This window comes from Camelina sativa, chromosome 2, assembly GCF_000633955.1.
Source record: "Camelina sativa cultivar DH55 chromosome 2, Cs, whole genome shotgun sequence".
Lineage (NCBI taxonomy): Eukaryota > Viridiplantae > Streptophyta > Magnoliopsida > Brassicales > Brassicaceae > Camelina > Camelina sativa.
Window position 1 is genome coordinate 24,821,413 of NC_025686.1, and position 23,925 is coordinate 24,845,337.

General features: G+C 36.0%; 8 protein-coding genes, 1 long non-coding RNA gene and 1 pseudogene across 11 annotated transcripts; 4 read left to right on the top strand and 6 right to left on the bottom strand.

Annotated features, from left to right (window-relative positions):
- Positions 1,159 to 2,655, top strand: LOC104737163 (B3 domain-containing protein At5g60140-like). The gene is made up of 4 exons (XM_010457278.2): positions 1,159 to 1,351; positions 1,440 to 1,510; positions 1,593 to 2,102; positions 2,234 to 2,655. The coding sequence occupies exons 1-4, from the start codon at positions 1,342 to 1,344 to the stop codon at positions 2,477 to 2,479; spliced, it is 837 nt and encodes a 278-aa protein (XP_010455580.1). The 5' UTR covers positions 1,159 to 1,341; the 3' UTR covers positions 2,480 to 2,655.
- On the bottom strand, positions 2,722 to 4,851 carry LOC104737183. Of its 2 annotated transcripts, XR_759702.2 has the most exons (3): positions 3,924 to 4,851; positions 3,340 to 3,622; positions 2,722 to 2,974 (listed from the first exon to the last, which is right to left on the bottom strand). It is a non-coding gene; the product is annotated as an uncharacterized LOC104737183 (long non-coding RNA). The 2 variants fall into 2 exon arrangements; XR_759698.2 differs by having other exon boundaries at positions 3,340 to 4,851.
- Positions 4,863 to 7,222, top strand: LOC104737174 (B3 domain-containing protein At5g60130-like). Its single transcript, XM_010457286.2, has 4 exons — positions 4,863 to 5,006; positions 5,097 to 5,167; positions 5,271 to 5,834; positions 5,952 to 7,222. The coding sequence occupies exons 1-4, from the start codon at positions 4,997 to 4,999 to the stop codon at positions 6,210 to 6,212; spliced, it is 906 nt and encodes a 301-aa protein (XP_010455588.1). The 5' UTR covers positions 4,863 to 4,996; the 3' UTR covers positions 6,213 to 7,222.
- Positions 7,384 to 9,517, bottom strand: LOC104737193 (annotated as a pseudogene).
- On the top strand, positions 11,248 to 11,971 carry LOC104737204 (gibberellin-regulated protein 10-like). Its single transcript, XM_019237493.1, has 2 exons — positions 11,248 to 11,469; positions 11,594 to 11,971. Exons 1-2 carry the CDS (start codon positions 11,388 to 11,390, stop codon positions 11,773 to 11,775), a joined length of 264 nt encoding a protein of 87 aa, XP_019093038.1. The 5' UTR covers positions 11,248 to 11,387; the 3' UTR covers positions 11,776 to 11,971.
- LOC104737210 (40S ribosomal protein S15a-1) lies at positions 12,177 to 13,773 on the bottom strand. Its single transcript, XM_010457326.2, has 4 exons — positions 13,683 to 13,773; positions 12,998 to 13,151; positions 12,743 to 12,903; positions 12,177 to 12,527 (listed from the first exon to the last, which is right to left on the bottom strand). Exons 2-4 carry the CDS (start codon positions 13,128 to 13,130, stop codon positions 12,429 to 12,431), a joined length of 393 nt encoding a protein of 130 aa, XP_010455628.1. The 5' UTR covers positions 13,131 to 13,151; positions 13,683 to 13,773; the 3' UTR covers positions 12,177 to 12,428.
- Positions 13,821 to 14,647, top strand: LOC104737247 (cold-inducible RNA-binding protein-like). The gene is made up of 4 exons (XM_010457380.1): positions 13,821 to 14,012; positions 14,103 to 14,171; positions 14,252 to 14,358; positions 14,553 to 14,647. The coding sequence occupies exons 1-4, from the start codon at positions 13,922 to 13,924 to the stop codon at positions 14,634 to 14,636; spliced, it is 351 nt and encodes a 116-aa protein (XP_010455682.1). The 5' UTR covers positions 13,821 to 13,921; the 3' UTR covers positions 14,637 to 14,647.
- On the bottom strand, positions 14,594 to 15,586 carry LOC104737236 (glycine-rich RNA-binding protein 4, mitochondrial-like). The gene is made up of 4 exons (XM_010457369.1): positions 15,407 to 15,586; positions 15,166 to 15,234; positions 14,960 to 15,066; positions 14,594 to 14,875 (listed from the first exon to the last, which is right to left on the bottom strand). Exons 1-4 carry the CDS (start codon positions 15,498 to 15,500, stop codon positions 14,810 to 14,812), a joined length of 336 nt encoding a protein of 111 aa, XP_010455671.1. The 5' UTR covers positions 15,501 to 15,586; the 3' UTR covers positions 14,594 to 14,809.
- LOC104737224 (probable histone H2A.7) lies at positions 15,619 to 23,722 on the bottom strand. 2 transcript variants are annotated; one of them, XM_010457359.2, is made up of 3 exons: positions 23,428 to 23,722; positions 23,148 to 23,348; positions 15,619 to 15,791 (listed from the first exon to the last, which is right to left on the bottom strand). In XM_010457359.2, exons 1-3 carry the CDS (start codon positions 23,635 to 23,637, stop codon positions 15,753 to 15,755), a joined length of 450 nt encoding a protein of 149 aa, XP_010455661.1. In that variant the 5' UTR covers positions 23,638 to 23,722; the 3' UTR covers positions 15,619 to 15,752. The 2 variants fall into 2 exon arrangements, with proteins under 2 accessions (XP_010455661.1, XP_010455652.1); XM_010457350.2 differs by lacking the exons at positions 23,148 to 23,348; positions 23,428 to 23,722 and adding an exon at positions 16,087 to 16,370 and having other exon boundaries at positions 15,619 to 15,992.
- LOC104737215 (probable histone H2A.7) lies at positions 20,482 to 22,357 on the bottom strand. The gene is made up of 2 exons (XM_010457338.2): positions 20,962 to 22,357; positions 20,482 to 20,874 (listed from the first exon to the last, which is right to left on the bottom strand). Exons 1-2 carry the CDS (start codon positions 21,169 to 21,171, stop codon positions 20,638 to 20,640), a joined length of 447 nt encoding a protein of 148 aa, XP_010455640.1. The 5' UTR covers positions 21,172 to 22,357; the 3' UTR covers positions 20,482 to 20,637.

Genomic DNA, 23,925 nt, shown 5'->3' on the forward strand with positions numbered 1-23,925 from the left:
TTTTTTTTTTTTTTTTGCATCATTGTGTAAAAAGCTTTAAGAAAGTTAAATGGAAGAGTCAGAAATTCATGAATCAAGGAAGAACCATGAGGGCTCGAGCAAGTTAATGGGAAAGTATATAGCTTTGAGTTCCAGATTGCAATGACAGATCGACAAAGAAACATTTGATTAATGGTTGGAGCAAAACACATATGAAAGTATAAGTAAATCATATTTGGGAAATCGCACCGAAGTGTTCCTTCCACATACTATACTGTTGTTAGGGACATGGTGAAGCCGCTGGGCTCTATCTTTTTGCTTTGGACCATCTCCCAGTGAAAGAGAGATTCCCAAGTTGAGGTCAAGCTTAACATTAGCTAAATAATGAATTCAGAAATCAAATTAACAAAGTTCGTAGTAGCTTTTCACATATTAAGCAGAGATAACAAAGATGGTAGCAAAAGCTGCAGCTTATACTCAGAGGACAAACATTCCAAGACAGATATAAAAGTCTCATAGCCATTAGAATCTCTAGATATAACCCATAATCAAAAATGGGGTTCTCCTACTAATGGTTCTAACAAAAACATTTTCACATCAACGAAAAATAACCAAAAGCTTTTATCTGATCTCACTCTTTTTCTAGCAATGACTGACAACTACATTTAGACAATAACACAAAGAACACTGCATGTGTAAAAAGCGCAAAATTAGATACAGGGAAAGTTTATTACGTACATGTTTCCATGAAACTGCTCGATTTGAGCACCCCACCCGCCAATCTTTTGCAAAGCAACTCCTTGATATCTTGAATTATTCCTTGAGAAACCAGAGCTCTGTCGCCGAAGTACTTGCACAACTTCCTCTTTAGAAAGATTTGCCATCTGTAAAGTTCGAAAACAAGATCAGAACAAATCACCAGCATTCCTGTCTTCCTTATATATTCTATAAACCGTAACCAAAACCTGCTTGAGAGCCATACGGTAAGCCATACGGTAAAGAAATCATATTTACAGTTTTAGGCATGCATTCAGCATTACTTTGGCCCGAACTTTAGGCCCATTTCTTGTATTAGTGGGCCTTGGCGATACTTTGGTTCTCTTTAACGAATTATTTTTGAATAAGAAGAGTACTATTAATGGTTTGTTTTCCATTTGAAGCAGTAAAGCATGAAACAGAGAGAACACTCTGTTTTTGCAAGTTTTAGCTACAAATGGGAAATGGCCAAAACCTTTAGATCAAATCACATCTGAAAAATCTAAGATCTGGAGAAACTTTATTCACCTTTATATTTCCTACTAAAACAATTAGGGTTTCAGAGAGAGAGAGAGAGTGTCTAAGCACAACAAGAAATTGACGACAATGAACCAAGGTTTTATCACATCCTCTGTTCCTGATTCTTCCATCGTAATGTGTTCTTCTAGACATTGATGTTTCTTACTTTTCTTCTTTTGTAACAGGAACTTCTTCGGATGGTTCTATTTGCAAGTTCTTTAAAGCTTTCCTTCCTGGTGAATCCGGAGATGATCTGGTAATAAAACACACTTCTCTTCACTGCTTTTTGTCTTTTTGTTTTGTTTTCTGGTTGCTTGAAACTTGCAGAAACTTTTCAGGTACTACCCATTTCTTTTAACAGCTGTTTACCAAAATCTTTGCCTAAAACTGTAACTGTGAGAAGTGTTAGTGGAAAGATTTGGAATCTGGTGTTGAGGAAACGTGGTGGTGACGATGAGGCTGAGAGATTTGTTATGGTTAATGGTTGGAAGAAGATTGTTAAGGACGAAGATCTGAAGGACGGAGATATCTTGGCATTTGAATTTGATGGCTCTCGCTGTTTCAATTTTTGTATCTATGAGCATGCGACAGCGTGCAAAAGGATTAAGAGAAGTTCAGAGCAAAACTCTGGGGGTGAAGAAGAAACTCGGGCTAGCAATGATGTTATCGTTCTACATGATGATGATGATTCTGATTATCATGATGCTGCTGTTGAGGATTCTGATGATGATAAATCTGAGGATGAGGATGTTGAGCTTGATGATGATGATGCTGATGCTGAGAATGAGGATGATGGTAACAACCCCCAGTTTATTGTGACACTCAATCCAAAGAGGAAAAGCCAACTGGTAAGCAAAAACTGAATGTGAAAAGAAATTTCAACACTTCCATTTAAACATCTTTGGGTTATAATGTTTTATGTGAATGCATCAATAGTGAATATATCGATATGTTATATGATGTTTCTTTATTGTTGCAGAAAATACCGGCTCATGTCATAAAGGACTATGGTTTAACCTTCCCAGAGCGTATAACAGTCATGGACAAATTGGGAGCATTGGAGAAAGAAATCAAGATTCAGATGAATGGCTGCATCTTTGTCAAGGGATTTGGAAGTGTTTTCAGAAGGAACAAAATGAAGACGACTGATAAGATGATATGCCAGGTTAAGAAGACTGGGACTAATCTGGTTCACACCATCAAGGTCAACATTATCAGGGGATGATCTCTTCACTATGCTTTTATGAGTCTTATGTGTGGTAGCTGTGACTTGGTTTTATTGTGTTAGCAATGCTAAATCGCTATCTATGGATTTGGTTTATAGCGAGTTGGTGTTAGAGATGTTTTAAAAGTTAAAATAAGATACTTTCCTATAAAGAGTTCCTGAATCTCATTAAATCTCTCTATTTTCTCCTGCAACAATGTCTTTAAAGCATATCATGTTGTCTTGCTGTCTGCAACAACTAGGGTCCGAAAAAGTCTTCAACAAATAGCACTTACATTGTTCGGTGGAGTAAATCAAATGACATTAAAGTATAGTGACAAATGGGTTTGGATTTGTATCTTGTTGTTGGCACAACTTCTGGTTACAAACTTACAAATCAAAATAAGAAAAGAGAACCAAACAATAGCAAGATGTTGCAGTTGATCATCATATTGGCCTTCCACAATAAGGGTCCAACTGTCCAAGTTATGTCCAACTTCAGGGCTGTTTAGGAACCTGCAGGTTCATGTAAGTAAGGAGAATGTTATTACTCCTAGTGTTATATGATCTTTAAGGAAAACGGTCGACAGAGAAGCAGAAGACACGAGGAGAATAATGCTACAAATCTCAGTCGTCTTCTATTCACTAAACATTTCTTCTTACGCTTTCAAGTTTATCCATTAAGAATCATGAGGTCGTGCTGAAATATGAGGTAAATACTAGTATACTACCACAAACTACGGGGGTGTTCCATCAACATCAGTGTATTCTTCTTGTTATAATGTAGAATGTAATCAAAATGTACTAATCTTGAGGTGAAAATGTAGCTTGTGGCTGAGCAAAAGTTAATTTGAATGTTATTGTTTCCTAGAAAGTCTTACCTTGAAGTTTGGCAAAGGAAGCTATGGTAGAGCTCGTTGGTGGTTCATGAAATGGTGGTGATGTTGAAGAGATGTGTAATCAGATGGGTGGATGACATAAGACTGAGCAGATAAAAACTGAAGAAGCGCCGAGAACGATGGCAAGTAGCTGTGCATGAGGGCTTCTGAGAATGAGAATCCTGAAGATTGCTACTGTGGCGGTTCCATCACTGGACTGATCTTGCATTTGCCATGTCCTGGCTGTGATGATAACGTGACATAAGACCTTTATCTGGTGTCTTTCCTGGAGACAAAAATCAAACTTTTAGCGCACAAGATTATTCACTAAACTATTCCCGTTTTCCAATTTAATGCTGCAGAATATTATTTATGCTCACACTTCCGACTTATCAAAGTAACAGGATGGAGATCTAGTCAAATTTGAGTCAAGCTCAAGGACTGTTGAACATCTAACTGAATTTACTTATTGCAAATATGTAAATATGTAAGTAAGCATTCGATTGGTTGCAGCAGATATGCATATGTAAGTAAAGTAAAGTGAATCATATTTGGTGCACTAAAGAGTACAGAGAAGACATACGTACCTTGGAGCTCCTTCCACATATAATACCATTATAGGGACATGGCAAAGGTGGAGGAGACTGTATTACTACTTTGGACCATCTCCCAATGAAAGAGGTTCAGAAACCAAAGTTAACAACAACTAGATACTAAGCAGAGTGTTTGACCAGTTTAACAAACAAGAACCAGCTTCCTTAATGTTATTGTTGTATGAACAAGTTAAAGTGTAACAAGCAAGAAGAACAAAACCCAAACATGCTACTATGCTAGGAGGAATCGTGTGTAATTTATGTGAAGATTAAAGGCAAATTAATGTGAAGATTAAACCCAAACATGCTACTATGCTCAGCTATCAATTTTACAGAAACCAAACAGAGGTATCTAATAGATCCTTCTCCAATTGAGAGACCTCGCTGTCACGCAGCGTCCGAGATATAAAGATGGCGAAATCGAATCTCTTCAGTGAGAGATTTTTCTACTTACAGTGAGAACACGTCGGAGAATGTTAGATTGATTTGACTGTTGATTAACGTTTTGAAATTTCCCGGCGAGAAGACGACGACGATCTGGCCGGACTAAACAATTGAAGTTACTATTATACCCCATCGCGACTCGTCGCTGTGAAACTATTCTTCAGGACAATACTGTCATATTAAAACTATCTAGAATGGACCAAAATTTAGGCCCATTTGTTTTCGTGGGCCTTTCTCTAACGAATCATTTTTTAATAAAACGGCGTCGTTCGGATAGTGATTTTTCCATTTGAAGCAAGAAGTAGAAACAGAGAGAAACCTCTGTTTTCCAATTTGTTACTACTAAAGTCGAAAAAGCCACTCAAAGAACCCTTGCAATCTGGGAAAACTTTGGTTTAGAACAACTTTACTCACCTTCCTGTTCCATCAGAAACTAGGGTTTCGAAATCTCAGCTCTACATTGAAGTAAAAGTAGTTTGTACCAGTCCTTGAAGTTTTATTTTTTCCATTTGAAGCAACAAGCGTTCTGTTCAAGTCTCTGTTTTTTTTTGCTACAAAAGGAAAAATCTCTACATCAAAATATAAGATCCAGAGAGCGAGACAAAGAGCACAAAGAAGTGAAGATGAACAAAGGTTTCTCCTTTAGACTCTTTTTTTTTGTTCTTGATTCTACAATTACACAATGTATATCCTCTGTTCTCATTTTGTCTTGCTTTATAATAGGAAACTCTTCGGATGATTGTCTTCCAAAGTTCTTCAAAGTGTACTTACCTGATGAATCCGGAGATGATCTCGTAAAAAAACACTCTTCTCTTCACTCTGTTTTTGTTTTTGGTTTCTTAGATGTTCATCTGTAGATTTCTATTTTGGTTGAGACTTTCACATATATGTTTGCAGAAAATACCCATTTCTTTCACCAGCTTTGTACCAAAGCCTTTTCCTAAAACTGTAACGGTTAGAAGCATTTCTGGGAGCTCTTGGGAATTGGCGTTTAGGAAATGTAGTGGTGATGTTGAGAGTTTTGTTGTTGTTGATGGCTGGAAGTTGATTGCTAAAGATGAAAATCTCAAGGGTGGAGACTTCTTGGAGTTTGAGTTTGACGGCTCTCGGCACTTCAACTTCTGTATCTTCGAGCGTGAGACGATGTGTAAAAGGATAAGAAGTTGTCCAGAGCAAAGCCAGGAGATCAAACTGGAATCTGAGAGTGAAGAAGAAATTCGAGCTTCTGATGACGTTTTAGCTCATGATGAGGATGATGATGAGGATGATTCTGATTATGATAGTGATGATGATGATGATGATGATGATGATGATGATGATGATGAGTCTAATGACTATGTTGTTGATGATGCTGTTAGTGAGGATGGTGATGATGCTGCTGGCGATGATCGCCATCTTCTGGATGATCCCGAGAATCCATCTTTTGCTCTGAGACTGAATCCGAAGAAGCAAAGCCAATTGGTAAAGATTTGAATGTTAAAATAGCATTCCATTTATGAGTTTTTATGTGAACGCTAATAATACAAATGTAACAATCATTTTGTGCTTTGTTTTTTTGATGTTTTTTTCATAATGCAGCTCATCCCAGCTCAAGTCATAAAAGACTATGGCTTGCATTTCCCTGAGAGTATCACTATCGTTGATCCACTAGCGAAAAAATTCGGGATATTGGAGAAGCACATCAAGATTCAGACGAATGGCAGTGTGTTTGTGAAGGGGTTTGGCAGTATCATCAGAAGAAATAATATGAAGACAACGGATAAGATAATATGCGAGATCAAGAAGACGGGTGACGATAACCTGGTTCACACAATGAAGATCCACATTCTTAGTGAATGATCATTCAGTCATGTATCTCTTTAGTTATCTGTTTCAGTAAGTTTTTAAGCTAAATCAAGACTACTGTTGTTTAATGAATTCGTGTAAGAGTCTCTATTTTATGAATCTAATCAGATCTATATTATGTCTTGTGTTGTTGACTATACAAATCTATCTATTCTTGTTCTGTGTGGCTGCCTGCAACAAGTAGTGAAAAAGTCTCCCAGTAGCTTCATTCAAATAGAATGCATTGTACTTACATTGTAGGGTCTTCCATCAAAATTGGTTTCTTTTCATGTGGATAGTAAGAGTAACATAATGAACATGAGGATGAAACTGCAGCTTCTGTGCTGCGTCAAAAAGATGAGTTGAATGTTGTTGTTTCTCAGAAAGTCTTACCTTAATTAGGAGGAGGAAGTTATGGTGGTGGTTGTGAGTGGTTCATGAGATTGTGGTGGTGGTTCTGAGATGCGTAGTCAGATGGGTGGACGACATAGAGACCGGGCTGATTCAGATTGAAAAAGGGCTGAGAAGAAGGATGAGGTATAGCTGGCGATGAAGGCGGGCATGTATCTGAGAGTGAGAATCCTGATGATGCTGCATTTGAAAACAGTGGTGGTGCTGTAGCTGCTACAGCGGTCCCACCACTGGACTGATCATGCCCTTGCCATGTCCTGGCTGGAAAGCTTTGATGAGAACGTAACATTAGACCTTTCTCTGGCGTTCTTTCCTGGAGACAAGAATTGAATTTTTAGCACAGAGAATTATTCAATGAAATCCTCAACTTTTCCACTTTAATGATGCAGATATTACAACACAGAAATAGCAAGCAACAACATAGAACATCACAACAGTAACCAGGTTCTGAACATCTATCTAACTAAACTCACTTATCACAAAAATTACTCATAGGTCAAGTAAAGTTTGAAAAGAAAATTAAAATTGTCTTTCTATATCTTCTGGTGTACTAGTTCTGGACAGTAATAAACAGTTGGATATAAATGTATGGCAGTAGCAAACAGTTGGATATAAAGAGATGTGAGCTATGGTATTTATATTTACCATGGGCGAAAAGAACGCAGAAGGAAAGGAATGCCGATTACTAAGATGATCTGAACCCCTCTTCAAGAAATTGAAAGGCGTATCACATGATGATGTAAGAGAGAAAGCAAAAGTTAAGAAGATATTTGGAGAGTTATAAGCTATAGTTTAATAATTTAGCCAGTGTCAGTTTCAGAGATAGATGATCGGATATGTCTGAGAACGAACGATTACTTCAAGATTCTATTACCCCTCATGAACAAACTAGAAAAGGTCAATTAAGAACAAATCAGGAAAAGGAAAAAAATTACAAAAGCGGCACCAGATAAAAATATGTTCTTTTACTTCACTTCAACTTTAGAGCTATTAAGACTTTTTAAGTTCCACAGCATGCAGACTTCTGTGTGGCCTGTCCGGCTCCAGCCGCCTGGTCCGTTTGGCTGATCTTGATCGTTGCAGGCTGAAATAAATGATAAATTTGTGACAAAAAGGGTTTATTTTCAGTGATTTTGGACCAAGAAATGTGAAGTGAAAGGCAAGCCTTAAGGAAAATTTAACAAGTAATTTATTAACCTCTGCTTTTGAGTCAGTATCAGCGAGCCTCTGCTTTATGTCCTTTGCAATCGAGAAAAAAACCTCTTCCACATTAAGATTTGTTTTGGCACTCTGAGATGTGGAGTTTACTTATTAGCTATGTAAGCAAACGAATACGAGCAATGTAGTCAAAACTATTCTCATGAAACTAAACATTGAAGATAATATGTTTGGCTTACTGTTTCGAAAAACTTGATTCCATATTCATCAGCAAGTGCTTGACCCTTTGATGTTGGCACAGCCTGAAAAATGTGTCAGGGACCAAAAACGCTATTTGTTGGATATCAGGTGAATCAGGACGTTGGATAATTTTAGTGTGATTAAACTAGCTCGTATTGTACCCTCTTGCTCTCGTCCATGTCAGCTTTGTTTCCTATCAAGATTTTGTTGACATTATCCGAAGCATGTTGTTCGATATTACGAATCCAGTTTCTGATGTCTGCAATAAGGTCAAAAAGAACAGGTCTAGAACAAAGCAGGAATGTAATAAGACCAAAGATGTAGTCTATGTAGATAGAAGAAAATTTACTGTTGAAGGATGACTCGTCTGTGACATCATACACCAGTAAAATGCCCATTGCTCCACGGTAATAAGCTGCAACAATGCCCAAAGGAAAAGAGGAACTAAACATTAGTTCTTCAAACTAGTGTTGCAATCAATTTAAAACAACTATATATCCCCAACAAATCAAGTGTACAAAAGCATTAGCCACACATAGCATCAACTGTGACTGTTATTGCCACTCCCTAAATCAATTTCCAGTGGGACTATGTACGTTAAGTTACACTATCATCATATGAAAAGAGGGTCTGACTGACCAGTGGTGATGGTTCGAAAACGTTCTTGACCAGCAGTATCCCAAATCTGCAGCTTGATACGTTTGCCATCAAGCTCAATAGTTCTTATCTTAAAATCAATGCTGCATCAAACAGAGAACAGACTCAGAGAGACATCTAGAGAGAGAAACAAACAGAGATCACACAGTCTCTTAAATCTCTTTTACATGGTTAAAAGAAGACAAACCCAATAGTGGTGATGAAGCTAGTGGTGAAAGAGCCATCAGAGAACCTTAAAAGCAAACAACTTTTACCAACACCTGAGAAACAAGCATTTGTGTTACAGAGATCTAAAAAAAAAAACACAGTTTTTATAAGTTTCAGAAACTCGTAAAATGATTATTCTTTACAAACTCAAAGACGAGCATGGATTCAAATTCGTCAACATTACGGCAAACGTCGCTATAACTAGATCGGTTTTGTAAACGAATAGATAGATTCAGTGAATTCAAAATTTATCGATGGTATCGGTTGGATCCGGAAGAGAGGGAAGACGTACCGCTATCACCAATGAGAAGAAGCTTAATGAGGTAATCGTAATCGGCTCTAGCCCTAGCAGGTGGAGCAGCCATCGAATCTAAATTGAAACAAAACAAAAAACAAAAACAGAGATCAAATCAAAAACCAAAATAACATTGCTTCATCTAAAGACGACGAAGGAGATCTAAACTTTGAAGAATCAATACGTACCAGATCAAAATGATGCAGAGAGGAGAAGAGAAGAGAAGAGAAGAGAGCGTGGTTATAGTGAAAATGAAGCAGAGAGAGAGAGAGCGATGGAAATGGCGGAAGGCTAAAATACGCCTGTTCCTGATTTAACTTAAGTTTACTCTTCTGCTTTTGCTTCTTCTTCGCGTGCACGGATATTATTACCTCCGGCGTAAGTTAGCCACTTGAAAAGGAGAGAGAGCGATCATAGTCCCCGAGAGGGCCCAAAAATAATAAAGCCCATTAATGAGTCCCTTCTTTGTGGGCCCAGGAATTGACACGCGGAGTTGAACAGTGACAATTCCATAAACTTTTGACGAAGGGATCGATCACGCATAAAAATCATAGAAACTCGAAAAGTCACAAAGCATGTAAAGGAAGAGGCAACTTGGGTGGTGAAGGGTATATAGATATGCTTGTAAGCTACTCGTTGCCAACGAATTTAAAGTTGACATATTGTTTTTCCGATTCTCTCTAAGATTAAAGTTATTTTATATATATATGTGGCCATGCACATCTTAGCATTTGACTGATCATAGAGAATCATTTGAATAAAGAAAATAAGAAGATAGAGTGATATGAATATTTTCTTGACATCATATTTGTAGACATTTCTTTTGATGTCGTCAGTCATCACCAATGTATTGTAGAGTATAAACTTTATACTATATATACAATCATATTGATGCCTTTCCAAATCTACTTCTTAAAATTTCACAAGTTTAAGATATTTTAATAAGTTATATATCAACAAATTGGAGAGTTTCTTTCCCAACACTTAATATAATGGAGTTTTAGAGAAAAAGGATATTTCGGTGAGAATTTTCATTTTTGCATATAAATATGTAAGCATGGAGACAAATACTAGTAATTGCTAAAGGACTTTAAGTCCGGGAGACCCGTTTTACCAAACAAAATATGAAAGTTGAATCCATCCCATTTGTCACAAGACTCCTCTAATGACCCTTAACTTTTAGCTAAATCGTGACAAAAACAAACCTTCATTAACATTTTAATCGTGAATAATAAGTCGGTGGTCCATCATTTTGACTTTGATTGACATCCTAAACTTTCAAATTAACATAAATGCATAGGCAATAGCTTTAAACAACTAATACTTTCTTAATTATGGACTTTTTCTTTTCCAACATTTTTGATGGATTGTTGTATTTTAGAGAAATATGGAAAAGGGAAGAAAGGAGAAAGATGTAGAAGTTCTCATATTACCTTTAGATTCTTGTTACGTGTGTCACTCTTATTATAGCTTTAACGCGATGGTCGCTCAACGTGAACGACATTGTGCCTTTGTCTTCCCCACTAAGGGAAAAAAACAATAATCATTTCATGTGTATGCGTATATACATATCGCTTTTGTTTTATCAACCTTTTTTATATAAATGTACAAATACAAAAATTAATAACAACGACAATAATATGGAATACAATTGTACAACGGCACGCAACCACCAGAGTTAATAGATTCTTCAAAGCAAATTTACTATCTTTGTAACATTTCTATTAGTAAGTTATGATACAGAAACAGGATTTGATTAAAGCTACTATTGTTTATTTCCATTTCTTTAATGAACGGTGTACAAAACATTAGGCATTAATACCCCCAAAAAAAAATTTACTTTGTAAATTAATTGTTTAATAAATAAATTTACCAATATTGATATACAAATCTACACACATCTACAAAATTTACCAATATTGCTTTATAAATTTAAAAATCTAGAAAAAATAGAACTCTTTAAAGATTAAGTAATTATAAATATACTTTGTAGATTTTTTTTCTAAAAAAATAAAGAAGACAATAGATAACAAACGTTTCACTTTCACCTACTCCAAAGATTTTTTTACCTATAAATAACTCTGTAGCCTCATTTTCCTCTCAAACCATCATCACTTCTTTTGCATTGTGTGGAAACTTCAAGTTTTTTCTCTTCTTCTTCCCTAAGTAACAAACTTTCTCCAAACAGATTATAAGAAAATCATATCTCAGCAAGAACTAAGATGAAGTTTCCGGTTGTACAATTTTGTATCATCTCTTTGCTCCTCACATCTTCTTTATTCATGCTCTCTACCGCCGATTCATGTAAGTATAGTATACACAATTCATTTATTTATCTTAAATATATACATATACATATTTTTCTGTTGGTGATCTATATATAATCTATTACAACACTTTCTAAATATGTGGTCAATAAAATGAGCAGCATGTGATGGAAAATGCAATGTGAGATGTTCAAAGGCAGGGAGACAAGATCGGTGTCTCAAGTATTGCAATATATGCTGCGAGAAGTGTCATTGTGTACCTTCGGGAACTTATGGACACAAAGATGAATGTCCTTGTTACCGCGATATGATGAGCTCCAAAGGCACACCCAAATGTCCTTGAACATGTTCAGAAGATGATTATCTTTACATTTTACATACAAAAAATATTAAGATTGTGGTTGATGCATATATAATAATAAGCTTGAAATACTCCTTCATGTATGAAAGTGTGAGAGATCTTGCCAATAAAATGAAATAATATATTTTCAAAATATGTGTAAAGTTTTACGTATATCAATGACTCCATGTATGAACTATGCATAATATGTTGCCATGTTGGTTTACATCAGCAACAGAGACTTAAACCTTCTACTCCAATTCACTATCAAAATTTTATTAACCTTACAAGACGTGAACCATCGAAACAGGATGATGTTCAGTCAAAACGTTCGTATACCAAATGAATAGAAAAGTCACGAGGCTCATGTAGTGAATTGAAACGTCTCGATAGATAGTATTGGCTCAAGAAAAGCATGGTTTTTTTTTTTGGAAACAGAAATCGAAAATAACTGTCTATTCATAAGTCTTCAACAACTTTTGCGCAAAACCCAAAACGAACAAAATGGCATATTATCTAAAGAAACACAAACACATCAAAAACTCTACTACCCCTTAAACTTTGAGCTCAATCAAATTCCTTTTCTCACCAAAAGGAGAAGCGCAAAGTATCATCACAGACGACAGTAAGATTCTCTTCTTGAAGCTTTTTTTGGTTCAGTAAAAGAATCCAAGAACCTTTCCACCAACATTCTTTCTCCTGGCTTCTTCATGGTCCATAATACCCGCAGAGGTTGTAAGAACGATGTAGCCAAACTGCACATTTCAAGAATTTCAATGTAAGATCACTAAATTTATAAAGATCCCTCTACATATGGCAAGGCCACAAAAACCAATTTCAACCATTGCATTTTGAAATCGTTCGAATAAAACAGAACCCATCTTGTCAACGAATATGCCAAATACCAAGTTTCTTTAACCGATACTACAAGAACTAGCATTAGTAAGAGAACAAGGACTAAAAGACTGACCTGTCTGGAAGGAAGAAGACGAGCAGTCCAACCTTCAATCTCCTTAACTCCAACATCAAAACGAGGACTGATGACTCCACATTTGTTTAGTCTTCCATTAAGCTCCACAACAATCTTGCCAGACCTGTGGTCATCAACGTACTCAAACTCACCAATGTAACCTGCATTTCCATATTAAAAAACACGTTACAGCTGAGAAAGAACATTAACAGAGAAAAAGAAATGAGCTTTGACAATGAAAGATCATCAGCATACCGTGCTTTTGCATGACGATAAGGAACTTGATGATCACCTTAGAAGAAGGCCTGATCATGACTTGCCTCTTCCCTCTCTTCTCAGCATTGTACATACTCTTAAGAGCATCGTTAAGCACACTGATTCTCACCATTCTTCAAAAAAATTTAAAAACCTGTAACCCAAACCAAAACAACACAAATCTGAGCTTATTTCAAAACCTCCATATATAAGAAACGAATTCCAAAAAAAAAACACTAATACTAACACATATATACATGTTTCAATGAACATNTTTAAAATCCTGTAACCCAAACAAAAACAACACAAATCTGAGCTTATTCGAAACCTCCATATATAACAAAACGAATTCCAAAAAAGAATACTAACACCAACACATATATATATATATACATGTTTCAATGCACATCAAGATACTGTACAGCTCAATCATGAACAAACGAATATGATTCCTACATTAGATCGGCTTACAACAAGAACCTAATGACAAGAACAAAATTTCAAATGGATCCAACACTATCAGTTTCGAACTCAGATATCTAAATATCTAAAGCAAGAGAAATCATGAGAACATTTTGCAGAATTTCACGTTGTGATTGAGCTAGAGCAGACACAAAAGAAGATCAGAGAAACCATAAAAAAGGAACAAAGAAGCTCGAAGCTATGGAGATTTTTGTTCTCTAACCTTTGAAATCGTGAATGGCAGCCGCACAAACCCTCTCCTTGCTAGCGTCGAGGAAATAAAAGTTGAACAAGACAACTAAATACAAGATGCGAATTAGGGTTTTTGCTTTCTTTATTTGGGTGCCTTATGGATTTTACTAGACTGGTTATTGGATCTATAATTGGGCTTTATTGGGCCATTCTTAGAATCTCGTTAACATTGTCACAGCGGAGGTCGATAACAAAAAACGGCACCGTTTCATGGGAGCTACGACTGTTTTGTTGTGTTTTGAATTCAGGTTTTGGCTTACCGAGATGGCTAAGAGATTCACAGCACAGCTCTTCGTTAGCAGTATGATTCATAATTTATTTACTCATCTCTACTTCAAAATTACAGTTTAATTTCAGCTTCTCATTTACTTTGAATCCTTTTCTCTTGCAGGACTCTCTGCTTACACCACTGATCAATCACTGAGGCAACTGTTTTCACCTTTTGGTCAGATTACAGAAGGTACATTCACAAAATCGAATGTGTCACTGCTCTGATTATTTTCCGAACTAATTTTGTCTTTCGTATGTGTGCGTTATTAGCTCGTCTTATCAGGGACCAGCTAACACAGAGACCTAAAGGTTTCGGCTTCGTCACTTTTAAGTCTGAGGATGATGCACAAAAGGCGTTAAAAGCTTTGAATGGGAAGGTGATGATCCACTTTTTCAAACGTTGTATACTTTATTGCTTCTTGATGTGAATTGAATTGATCTTGAATCAGAAAAACAAAAGTTTATTTGTATAATCCTAATCGATTAAGTTTATATATGCAAGTCTAATGTATATAATGAATTAAGCTTTTTAGTCTTGGACTGATTATTGCATTTGGTTATCTGTTTTCAGATTGTTGATGGCAGATTAATATTTGTGGAAAGTGCAAAGGAAGTAGAACCACCAACAACAAATACGAAGAGTGACCAGGCTTGAAGAAGACACACACAAACACACAGTCATTACAAAACAACATAAGGATCTTCACCAAAATCATTCTAAAGTTCTACAATGTTACAATTCTGAAGAGTGGATGCATTTCTTGAGTCAAAGGTAGAGCCAATAAGTGAAACCAAAACAGAAGATCTGAAGTTTAATTTGAGTTGAGATCACTTTTGATGTAAACTTCCTTTAGGTTGAGCATATGCGATTCTGATGTTTCTGCCTTCGAGTAACTGAACAAAACGTTATCAAAGAACACAGTCAAGGTTTTGTAAGAATGCATTTCATGTATTTGGTTTTGTTGTACTACACAATACCTGATTGTTCATTGAAGCTAAGGCATTTGCAGCTGCTTCTTCTGAATGGTATAACACAAAGCCATAACCTTTTGATTTGCCGCTCTTGTGATCACATATGACTTTCACTGTGTTTTCACATCCGTCAACAAAAAAGTATACTTCAGGAATTGCATTTTGTTGATCTATATAGAGACTTAAACATATTTCATGGTGGCGATTCATACCTTCAATAACTTCACCGAACTTTTCAAACTCACTCTTCAAAACAGGTTCATTGGTATCGTAAGATAGCCCTGCATTGGTTTGTTGATAGTAACAACATCAGTTTTCTTTCACGCATTTTAACAAACACCTTGCGTGCATAGTTGTTGTGTCACGGATACGACAAGTGTTACTAACGTTATATGCATTCTACTGCAAAACAGTAATACCATTTAGATGAAATGGTAAGTTAACACAAATTACCTCCGACGAATAATTTAGAGCAAGATCCGCGAACTGTTAAATTTCGCAGTGGTGATGTTATGGAACTAGAACGAACAAAGAGAGAAGAGAACATTTTGTGCTCTCTTCACCACAAGAATTAATTATCTAAGTGAATAAAATGGTGTGCGTTAATGGTCAAAGTGGTTAATTAATATTTTAGCAAATGAAATTACGGCGAGTGGGCCAAGAGATTAGGGCATAAAAATCTTATAATTAGGAATTGAAATCTGAACAAAAAAAGAAAAAAACTTAAAACGAAATACATAAAGAAACCTAAGATTCATAGAACTTGGATTAACTACATTCACCCAAAGACCAACATTAATTAAGCTTTCTTAGGAGATTTGGCTGGAGATTTGGAAGCCTTCTCTTCGGTAGATTTGGAAGCAGTCTTCTTAGGCAAAAGAACGGAGTGGATATTGGGCAAAACACCACCATGTGCGATCGTGACTCCACTCAGAAGCTTTCCCAACTCTTCATCGTTCCTTATAGCTAGAAGAAGATGCCTCGGAACGATCCTCGTCTTCTTGTTATCTCTTGCAGCGTTACCAGCAAGCTCCAAAACCTGGGAACAAAAACAAAAAAAAAATCGAATCAGAAACTGACTTCTCTGAGAAATTAACAGTTCAAAATGTTCAGATCTGAATGAATGAACTTACTTCGGCGGCGAGGTATTCGAGAACAGCGGCCATGTAAACCGGAGCACCACCGCCTAGCCTCTGAGCGTAACGTCCTTTCTTGAGGAAACGAGTGATTCTTCCAACAGGGAATTGAAGACCGGCTTTGGTCGATTTCGAAACCGATTTGGTTTTTGGACCACCGGCTTTCCTTCCTCCGAAAGCTTTCTTCACTTTTCCGGTGGATTCCATCGCTACAGTTATTGATTACTGAGTGTTTGATTTTTGTATTGGAAGAAGTTGGGAGATTTGTGATTTGCTTTTGAATGTGCTTTGTGTGTTTTTATAGGTGAGAGGAAAAGTAGATGTGAGAGGTTTTTATCCGTTGGATTTATTGTTATCGACGTTGGATATTGATTATAGCACGATCCGTGTGATTGGTGAATTAGCCAATGAGAAACGTTTTATGATTTTCGAAAAGGCGCTTTTTTTAAGTTGGCGCTTTCATTATTTGGTTTTTTTTTTGGAAAATATATTTTAGCTGTATGTTAAAAATCATAATTACTGTACATTGATTGTTACCTGGTGTAAAAGAAAATTTCAAATTTATAACCCAAGTTGTAAAACAAAGAGCTTTAAACACACCTTTCTGTCCATGGTTGATGATTCAATTGGCGGACGATCGACCATCTTCAATTATGTTTTTGGATATTATACCAAAAAAAAAAAATCAGTGGTAGTTCTAAGATATTGTCAATGAATAAATTAGTTGGAAAATGAACATTTTTTGAAAATCAAATAAATGTGATGGGAGTGTATTCAAATTAACATTTTAAGAGATTTACGTAAAAATAATAAACATTATGTTATTCAATTATAGATTTTGAAAGATTCAAGATTTTAGATGGGGCTTGTGTTTTTTAACAACAATATTAACAACAAATAACCTATGTTAATATGGAAGAAGATGATATGATTCAACCAATCATGGTTCATTTACTTTAAGACAAGAGATTTGGAAGCTCCATAGTGCACAAAAAATAAAACATTTCTTATGACGGTGTTTATCAAGTGCTATATCAACAACTTTGAGACTCTGAACAAGACATATACATGCTAATCCAATTTTTCAGAGATGTTGTTTAGAGGAAGAAACTATCAATCTTTTATTGTTCAAGTGCATTCATGCACAAGCGGTTTGGCGAAGTGTGACCATTTACGATGGACAACATCATGGTTTCAATGGTTGTCATGAAGATAATATCCAATTGTTAATTAATCTTCATAAGATACATTATGTTCCTCTCGAGAACAGATTATTACCATTTTGGATGATGTGGCATATATGGAAGTCGAGAAATGATATTTTGTTTCAAAAGATCAATCGTGATCCAACAAAAGAAGCATAAAAAGGTTTGTAAGAGGTTAATGAATAGTTGGAGAAATCATTTACAACATGATGAAACAAATGGAAACAACAATGGTCATTGGCTTCGAGGAGTCACATTCAAAGCAATCAATGGGATCCTCCTCCTAAAGGCTGGCTTAAATGTAACTTTGAGATACGTTTTGTTAAAAGAAGAGTATATACAAGTAAATGTTGGTTAATTTGTGATCATGACGGTAGGATTATATTATTAGGTTGTGCAAAAGTTCAAGCTTCTTGTTCTGCCCTCCAAGCAGAAGCTTTAGGCTTCCTACATGCTTTTCAGTTGATATGGGCTCATGGGTTTCACTATGTTTGGTTTGAAGGAGATAATATGGAGTTAACAAATTTGATCAACAAGGTGGGTGACCATCACAAGATAGGATCTCTTCTATATGATATTCACTTTTGGATGTTGAAACTTCCATACTCTTCACTGGGACAAGTTAACTGAGAGAAAGATGAAGGAGGAGATAAACGTTCGCATTATATTTCTTTAATTAATTCGATGTATCAGATTTATACAATACCACCTCTTTGGTTGGTTATCTACTTAACTCTTTGTATACTTCTTCTCTAAATGAATAAAAGTTAGACGTTAAAAATAAAAAAATCATAACAACTTCTCTACAAACATCAAAATCATATACCAAAAAAAAAATCATGTAAAACTCAAATCATTTAAAATATTAGATTCAATACACCCTTAAATTATATATTATCACAAAGTTTGGAGTTATATATTGTCACGTGAGTCCCTAATGATATTGTGAAATCCTAATTTCATAAAAATATGCTTCCGTTTCCAAGACATTTCATTTTCACGTATTCGTTTATGTTTCCATGCAACATAGCATGTGAATCCCTATAAGGATATTGTGAAGTTCTAATTAACTGCTTATGAAATCAAGGAAATGTCTAATTATATTTTTAAAGATGTGAGACCTTAATTAGAAAAAGTTAGGATTTTGTCACATTAGTTGTAGATTTATATACATCATGAGAGGATTTCTATAGCCAAAACCCTTGAGATTTATGAACCAAACTCTTCATTAATTTAGAAATCTAAATTATAAGAAACAGCTACGTATGATCTTTTTATGGCTTTAGGCATAGACTCGATAATCATATATATATATATATATTTGATAAACCTTAAATATCATTAAGGAATGAAAGTTGAGGCTTAAAAGAAGTTTAACCTATTATATTTGCTTTCTTGCCAAAAAATAATAAAAAACAAAGAGAGCATAAACCAGAGAATTTATGAGATTCAATAACATAGTATAGTGGAGCAACAATTGCATCAGTCTTGAGTAGCTTTGTATATGTCATCTTGCTCAGATCGAGTTACGGTCCTTACGGACCAACTTGTCTATCTCTCTCAAGACTGTCGATGATGGTATAACTTGCTGATTGTGTAACAAGTTGTTTCTTTGCTTATAAATGCCATTGACAACAGCCTGAGAGTTCTTTGTGAGTCCTCCTTTAGCCAATCCATTAGACCCAACCACGATGAAAAACCATGTGTATTATGCCAAGTCTTGTGAGGACTTGTTTCCACACATCAGTAGGGAACACGCATCCGGGAAAGAGATGTTCACTTGATTCATCCTGCAGATTACATAACCAACACATGGGGTGAAAAAGGAGACCAAACGACTTTTTAGTGGGAAGTTTGTCTAGTTGGGTAACCCACATCATGAAAAACATGTTTTGGAGTGAGTTAGCGACACCTATAAAACCACACACAGTCATGCCAATCATTTACAGTTTCACACGGCCTCTTAACAGCCCATGTTCTAGCAGAAGAGAAACCCATCATAATCCACGTCTTCAAGACTTCAACAAAGCAGCCATATGAGTCATTAAAGGGACACTTACTTGGAAGATTCACAAGAGGTGAGATAAGCATGCAAGCTTAGAGCCTCGTCGGACGTTTGGAGAATATTAGATTCAATACACCCTTAAATTATATGATAAACCTTAAATATCATTAAGGAATGAAAGTTGAGGTTTACAAGAAGTTTAACCTATATAATATGCTACCGTGCCAAGAAACAATAGAAAAACAAGAGAGCATAAACCAGAGAATTTGTGCGATTCAATAACAGAGTCTTTAGTGAAGCCACAATTGCATCAGTCTTGAGTAGCTTCGCATATGTGATCTTGCTGAGATCGACTTATTGACCAACCTGTCTATCTCTCTGAAGACTGTCAATGATGGTATATCTTGCTGATTGTGTAACAAGTTGTTTATTTGCTTCCAAATGCCATAGACAACTTTTTCTGCAGTAATGTTGGAGTTCTTGTTGAGTCCTCCTTTATCAAATCCATTAGAGCCAACCAAGAGTGGAAAACCATGGGTATTATGCAGTACATCAGCAGGGAACACGCATCCGAGAGAGAGATGTTCCCTTGATTTCATCATGCAGATTACATAACCAGCACATGGCATGAAACCACCAGGAGACCAACCGATTTTTAGTCAGAAGTTTGTCTATTTGGCTAATCCACATCATGAAAACATGCTTTGGAGTGACGTGATTAAACCCACCCAAAATCATTACAATCCCTCACAGTTTCATTCGGCCTCAACTTGTATCTTTAGTGGAGATTTCCAAAGCTGTGGACACCCTTGATTCATCATTGAAAACGGCGAGAACTAGTGACTCTTGGCTTTGGAAATCTCTACTAAAGATCCAAGTTGAGGCTGAAAGTGAAAGATATATCAAGTGTCAAGTGGGTAATGAAACAAAAACAAGAGAGCATAAACCAGAGAATTACAAGACTCCTATAGTTCTTCAGCTCCATAAAGAGACATGTATATATGCTTTTAAGACCTCTAAATCCTCAACACAGCTAAACCACATTGAAACAAATCATAATTATTCATTTGGATCATCGGATTAACTTCAAACCACTACGTATTGTTATCTCAAGTTGTGTTGTTACAATTAAGCATATAGATAAGATTTAAGAAGAAAGAAGGAGAGATATTATTATTATTATTAATATAAGATCTAAGACAAAGTTTGGAAAAACAAAATACATAGATCCTAAATAAGACTTATATCATATACATTCACCAAACCCTAACATAGATTATATTAACCAAACATAAACATGAAAATGGTGAATGAGAAGAAACTTTAAAGAGAACATAATTAAGCTTTCTTAGGAGACTTGGCTGCAGATTTGGGAGCCTTCTCCTCGGTTGACTTAGCATTCTTCTTAGGCAAAAGCACAGAGTGAATGTTAGGCAAAACACCACCGTGAGCAATGGTGACTCCACTCAGAAGCTTTCCCAGCTCTTCATCGTTCTTGATCGCAAGAAGAAGATGCCTCGGGATGATCCTCGTCTTCTTGTTGTCTTTAGCAGCGTTACCAGCAAGCTCCAGCACCTTAAAAAAAAGATCAAAACCAAAATCAATCGAAATCAGAATTTAATCTCTCGAGTTTAAATTTTACAGATCTGAACGAACTTTTACCTCAGCGGCGAGGTACTCAAGAACAGCAGCCATGTAAACAGGAGCACCACGGCTGATCCTCTGCGCGTATCGTCCTTTCTTCAGGAAACGACCGATTCTTCCCACAGGGAATTGGAGACCGACTTTGACAGACTTGGAAACCGATTTGGTTTTGGGACCGCCGGCTTTCCTTCTTCCGAAAGCTTTCTTCACTTTTCCGGTAGCCTCCATTTCTCAAATGTGTAGATTTAAAGAAGAGATTTGTAATATGTTTTGGGATTCCAGGTCCTTGGTGTGGTTTTTAAATAATAAGTGAAGGAAGGACAAAATCAGGGATGAGGATTTTTTATCCGTTGGATGTAATCTTATCAACGGTTGGTAATGGATATAGTGCAATTAGCCAATGAGAATAGGATTTGGATTTTCCAAAGGGGGGCCCGTTTTCCTTTTTTGGTTTGTGTTTTGTAATATTTTTTTGGGATTTTGGTGATTTGGTATAAAAATGGTACTAAATCTACGGTTTAAATGTTTGGTCAATATTCAACCAAAAAATAAATACTATGAGATTTACCCACAATTGTTCATAGATCATTTTAATTTAGGTGAGATTTTGTTTGAACTATGAACAATTGGTGGTGTGTGATCCACCACTTCTCACTACAAGAAAATAAGAAAAGAAGTCCATTTGTTACATAATATTCCATCACAATAATTATTTTTAGTCACAATAAAAATATTGTTACAAATGTGACGATTGGTGGATGGTTACAGTACAATCGTCACAGATTTTTTATAGTCATTAAAACAACACACGAGTTGCGACTAACTAATATTTATCTATTTCGTCACCAAATGTAACGATCTGTAAATGTATCTAAAATATCAAAATTTCTTACTGAAATTATTGTCCAAAATACGTTATACTCCACATATCATGACAAAAACCACATATCAAGTTCGTCACTATTTATGATGCCGCTATAGTCTCAAAACGTCACACTTAGTGACCGGTTAAATATCACTTTCTCGCCATGGTTACTAACTAAAAACATGTATCAAAACTGTCATTCATTGTGACAAAACTTTAGTCTCAAATCGTGGATGGTGATTACAAAACAAATCATTGCTAATTGGTCAAAAATATCAACTAAAGATGTAGAAATCCCATTGTGCAGTGATTCAATTCCAAATACACGACCTTGTTTTGATATTCCAGCAATCTATATCTAAACACTAATGTATGAACAATGATATGTATTTTCAAACAGAAAAAGAATAGTAAATGTATAACCATATCAAAACATATGTAAGTTATGCATAATTTAATCTATAACTATTACCATAGCAAGAACATTGTTATATGAACAGTCAAGGTTTTGTTAGAATGCATTTCATGTATTTGGTTGTGTTGTATAATAAATACCTGATTGTTCATTGAAGCTAAGGCACTTGCAGCTGCTTCTTCTGAATGAAACAACACAAAGCCATAACCTTTTGATTTCCCGCTCTTGTGATCACATATTACTTTCACTGTGTTTTCAACATCCAAGAACAAAGCCATAAACTCAGGAATTGCATTTGTTTATTATCCTTATAGGAATTTTGCACAAAACTACCAGATTTCATGGCGGCGATTCGTGTACCTTCAAACTTTTCAAACTCACTCTTCAAAACAGGTTGATTAGTATCGTAAGATAGCCCCGCGTTATGGGTATTAACAAAATCAGTGTTTCTCTCACGCATTTTAACAAACACATTGTGTGCATATGTTTGTATAACGGATAGAACAAGCGTTATTGTTGACCTTACCACAAACAGACGAAACAAAAAAATTACCTCCGACGAAATTTAGAGCAAGATCCACGAATTGTTAAATTCCGCAGTGGAGATGTTATGGAACTAGTACGAACAGAGAGAGAAGAAAACATTTTGTGCTCTCTTCACCACAAGAATTAATTATCTAAGTGAATAAAATGGTGTGCGTTAATGGTGAAAGTGGTTAATTAATAGTTTAGCAAATGATATTACGGTGGGCCAAGAGATTAGAACATAAAAATCTTATAATTAGGACTTGAAATCTGAACAAAATAAGCTTAAAAACCAAATACATAAGATTAAAAAGCTTGGATTAACTACATTCATCAAAGTCCAACACAAACATAAAGAAACTAAGAGATTAATTAAGCTTTCTTAGGAGATTTGGAAGCCTTCTCTTCGGTAGATTTGGAAGCAGTCTTCTTAGGCAAAAGAACAGAGTGGATGTTGGGCAAAACACCACCGTGAGCGATCGTGACTCCACTCAGAAGCTTTCCCAACTCTTCGTCGTTCCTTATCGCAAGAAGAAGATGCCTCGGAACGATCCTCGTCTTCTTGTTGTCTCTCGCAGCGTTACCAGCAAGCTCCAAAACCTGAATAAAATAAAATAAAAATCGAAATCAGAAATTGACTTCTCCGAGAAATTAACTGTTCAGATCTGAATGGACTTACTTCGGCAGCGAGGTATTCGAGGACGGCGGCCATGTAAACAGGAGCACCACCGCCGAGTCTCTGAGCGTATCGTCCTTTCTTCAGGAAACGAGTGATTCTTCCGACTGGGAATTGGAGACCGGCTTTGACCGACTTCGAAACCGATTTGGTTTTTGGACCGCCGGCTTTCCTTCCTCCGAAAGCTTTCTTCACTTTTCCGGTGGTTTCCATTGCTACAGTTATCGATTACTGAGTGTTTGAGTTTTTTTTTTGTATTGGAACAAGTTGGGAGATTTGTGATATTGCTTTTGAAGGTGTTCTGTGTAGTTTTATAGGTGAGAGGAAAAATAGATAGGAGAGGTTTTTGTTCGTTGGATTTATTGTTATCGACGGTGGATGTTGATTATAGCACGATCCGCGTGATTGGTGAATTAGCCAATGAGAAACGTTTTATGAGTTTCGAAAAGGCGCTAGTTTTTTTTTGTGTTTTTTTGGATCTCCATTTTTTTTTTTTTTTTT